The sequence below is a fragment of the Polyergus mexicanus genome, unplaced genomic scaffold (assembly GCF_030449975.1).
Source record: "Polyergus mexicanus isolate NDT 795.1 unplaced genomic scaffold, iyPolMexi1.0 SCAF_10, whole genome shotgun sequence".
Taxonomy (NCBI): Eukaryota; Metazoa; Arthropoda; class Insecta; order Hymenoptera; family Formicidae; genus Polyergus; species Polyergus mexicanus.
Window position 1 is genome coordinate 3,493,234 of NW_027223330.1, and position 3,978 is coordinate 3,497,211.

At 37.9% G+C, this 3,978-nt stretch overlaps 1 protein-coding gene across 1 annotated transcript; it reads right to left on the minus strand.

Moving 5' to 3' along the window:
* Nucleotides 1–1,816: 1,816 nt before the first annotated feature.
* LOC138936768 (GS homeobox 1) lies at nt 1,817–3,219 on the minus strand. Its single transcript, XM_070302400.1, has 2 exons — nt 2,964–3,219; nt 1,817–2,535 (listed from the first exon to the last, which is right to left on the minus strand). The coding sequence occupies exons 1-2, from the start codon at nt 3,217–3,219 to the stop codon at nt 1,817–1,819; spliced, it is 975 nt and encodes a 324-aa protein (XP_070158501.1).
* Between the last annotated feature and the right edge of the window lie 759 nt (nt 3,220–3,978).

Below are 3,978 nucleotides of genomic sequence, written 5' to 3' on the forward strand. Positions count from 1 at the left end.
AGAGGCGAGAAATTGTCGTCGAATCCGCATTCCTTAAAGGTCCCTTAGATTTATTCCGAACGATCGTCAAAAGCACCGGCCGCCGTTGTGCAGGACGAAAGGCAGAAAGGCGGATCGTGGAAGCGCGATTTTTCGATTCCGACTTTTCGTCCGGACTCGTCGTCATTCAGTCTGCGCGATCGGTCCTTCTTCCCCCCCCCCCCCCTCCTTCCTCCGTGTCATTGATCCACCAAACGTATGAATGAATGAATGAATCGAGTCTACGCGACCTCGGGGACTTCTCGGCTACCGTGAATGGGGGGGGGGGGGACGTGGCGTTGTCGCGCTCGGGCCCGAAAAAAGGCAGCCGGCTGGTTTTCACGTTTCATCGGGCCCCGCGAATGGCAACACAAGTGTCCCATTGTCGGTTCGAAGCTCGAGGTTTCAAGAGCGCGAGATCTTGACGCATTGTCGCATAGCTTCTTAACACCATTAACTACGTTTTACCTTAAATTTAACCTAAAGTGGGGGCCCTCTTGACAAATTTTCGGGATTTAGGGCAATACGACCGGTTTCCCGTCGACAATAGCAAACGAGCCATTCGAGTGACCGCGTTGTACTCTTGTTGAGTTGTACTCTTTCTGAACGATCGTTTGACTGGAAAATCGTGTATATAGGCGCGCGTTACGCCGTCAAAGCTGATGATATATGTCAAAGATTCTCTATCTATGATGAACATTTGATACGTATGTATTTATTCATACGTATCATATATAAAATATGTCTTTTTTGATAATCACTTATATGTATGGAATTTATAATTTTCTATAATTGCCATTTGTCATTTGGATCGTGGCCCTAAATACATAATATGTGTTATGTAGATATTGTATTTTGAATAAAAAAATTGAGAGATATGTGCATAAAGAGGATAACAAAATTTTATCGATTCTGTTAATAATTTTTAGATATTCAATTAATTAAATTATTTGCATCGATGAAAAAAAAAAAAAAAAAACTACTTTACGTTATTCTTATTGTTGTTACATTTGCTAAATTATATATAATAGAAGTTATTTTACGAATATTTTCGAAATCATATATTTTGATATTTTTATTATGATACAATGGCACTTGATGATTTCATTATAATAAAGTAATTGACAGAGAGCTATATTAATATTTACTAAGAAAAACTAAATATATTTAATTAAAGCTGAAATTCTGCGAAATTCAGAATTCTAGTTATTTATTTTGTATGATGAAATGAGGAATATTATCAGTTTTTTATTAATCAAAAAAATTGTTTTATATATTTACTATTTATGACACTTTTAAATCCTGAGAGAGGATACTTTTTATAAATTAAATTCTCATATTTTTAAACTCTGAAAATTTTTATTATACAATATATGATAATTTCAGAATTTAGTCTTTAAATTTCTATTTCAGGTGATGGATGTTTGTATTGAGCGCATAAATATATCGTTAGCTCGCTATCAAGGAATTAAGGTAGAAATAAAAATATATTAATAATGTAGCAAGAGAGAGTAAGAATTTTATTCCGACTAACTTTATATTAAAAATATGCAATCTTAATTTTATAAATCATACAAAAATACAATATATTTATTACTATACAATTGTATAAAATATATATTCACATAATATGTACAATACATTCAATTTTATTGTTCATACCTTTTCTCGGAACGCTTATCTACACCTTTAACTATTGATTGAATTTATCTACTTGTAAAATCATCGAGAGTTTGAGTTTCTTGAATTATAACATTACATAGTATGAGTTCTGAAACTTATATACAGACTTTCGGATCTATGAGTTAACGATTCTCTCGACGGTGTGCTTCGTGCATCCTATATTCCTGAACATCGGAGCTGTAATTGCTTCTGGATTCGGAGTCTGATAATCTGCCACCGCTTCCATCTTTCTCCTCTTGTCATCTCGTTCGCCCACGTCTGGCAGACTCCTCTTGCAACCTCGAGAGAGATCCCGTGCCTCGCATCCTATCGCTTGATCCTGCACAGAGTTTATTCTCGAGAATTCAAACTTTGCCTCGAAGCGGGCGTCTTCATCGGCGATCGATCGCTCGAGAGGTTCGGTTTCGCTGAATCCACGAATGGATTTGCCGTCGCCGCTCTCGCTCTTCGGGGATCTCTTTTCGTCCTCTTCCTGATCGCATTTTCTGCCAGGAGATTCTTCCCCGCAGCTATCCTTCCGTTTACCGCAGGTCCTCAGACAGCAGCATTTTTGGCTCTGACCGGATGGTAAATCCTCCTTTTTGTACTTTACCCGACGATTTTGGAACCAGATTTTCACCTGTTTCTCCGACAGTCGCAGATTAGTCGCGATCTCGATGCGACGCAACCGCGACAGGTACATGTTTGAGGCGAACTCGCGTTCCAACTCCAACAGCTGAGTGCTAGTAAACGCGGTCCGGATACGTTTAGAGCTGTTGTTGATGGAACTCGGAGATTTCGGAGGAGGCGTCGGAGTACTGTTACGGGATGGAGATTCGCTAGGCGCTGAAATATCTGAGAAAAGGTCAGGGGTTAATGGCTGCTTGCTACGAGATCATTGTTGCGACGGGCAAAACTCGATAGATTCATTGCTTGCTTTTACGTGATATATCTAGGGATTGAGAATACACGAAGATGTATGTTTTATATGTCAAAATAATATCTTAAAAATCTTAGAAGGTATAAAAATATTCTAAAATATTTGCACATTGAAAAATAAATATATAAAACAAAATTATTATTTTATTTTATTTTAAGTTTATTATTTATTTGAAATTAGATGGGTTTCTCTGTGAATATAATTTTGAAGTTTATTTTATTTTTATTATAATTGTTAAGAATTCTAATGTGCATATCATTGTAATGAAGGCAATCATACATTATTATATATTCGCGAGCCGTTAATGAATATTTATCATAAGTTAATTAGTGACAATATTTACCTGATAATCTGCTTGTTGAGGTATTCAAAGGCGATGGTGGACTTTGTCCAGGTATTGGCAAAACACCTAACGTCGGTGGATTGATAGACACGGGCATAGTGGGTGGTCTTGGCACCGGTCTAATCGGCTGGTAGCTCAAGCCCAGATTGAAAAAGTTGAACATGTAATTAGGAAGTTGATTTCCATAATACGGTAACGGGTACGAAGGCGGCGAATTGTTGCCGATTAAAGAGTCCACTAGAAAGCTTCGAGACATCCTCCCGTCGACGAAGCACTTTTCGAATGATCGACGCAACTTCTCAAGTTGTGTCCAATTTTAAATCACACGTGACACTAAATAATCCAATGATCATCGAGATTCCTTGTCGCACTTAACTTTAATTTTTCCTTTAATGGAGAATGAATTTTCTTTCTTCTCGAGAACACGTGTTTTAAATTATCTTTTTGTATTTTCTCTGGTTTTTTTCAGAATTTACGCGATATTAATTTACACTGTTTTTTTCAATATTTTCAATTGTCAGACAAAATTAAATATGAACTCCTAGTAGTTTCGACTGCACGACGGTGCATCGAATTCTGAATCCCAAAGACCCCGGGCTTGCTATATATATATAGGGTGCAAACTCCACCCAGGGGTTGGTTTTTCATCTGGGGCCCTTTTATGCGGGGCCCCGCCCTTCTTCTCCGTGAGGGTGCCCCTTTCGGGGTTCACCCCAACTGCCCTCCCCGGGGAACGACAATGAGTAGGGCATTTTCTCGCAGCGCTAATTCGACGGGTGGCTAATATTGCCCGAAATTTTATACGGCCTCTTTAGCCATCTTCTATTATTATCGACATCCCGACGCGCTGTATACTCTACTCGTCGTTATTTCAGAGCACAACAACTGATGAGCTCAAAGTATGATTTAAAACGATTGAAATAAACTTATACTGCCAATACCGGAAATTAAAACTTTGTTTTCTAAAAAAGTTAATAAGAAGCTTAAAATTATCCTTAATTCTGAGATCAGTTTT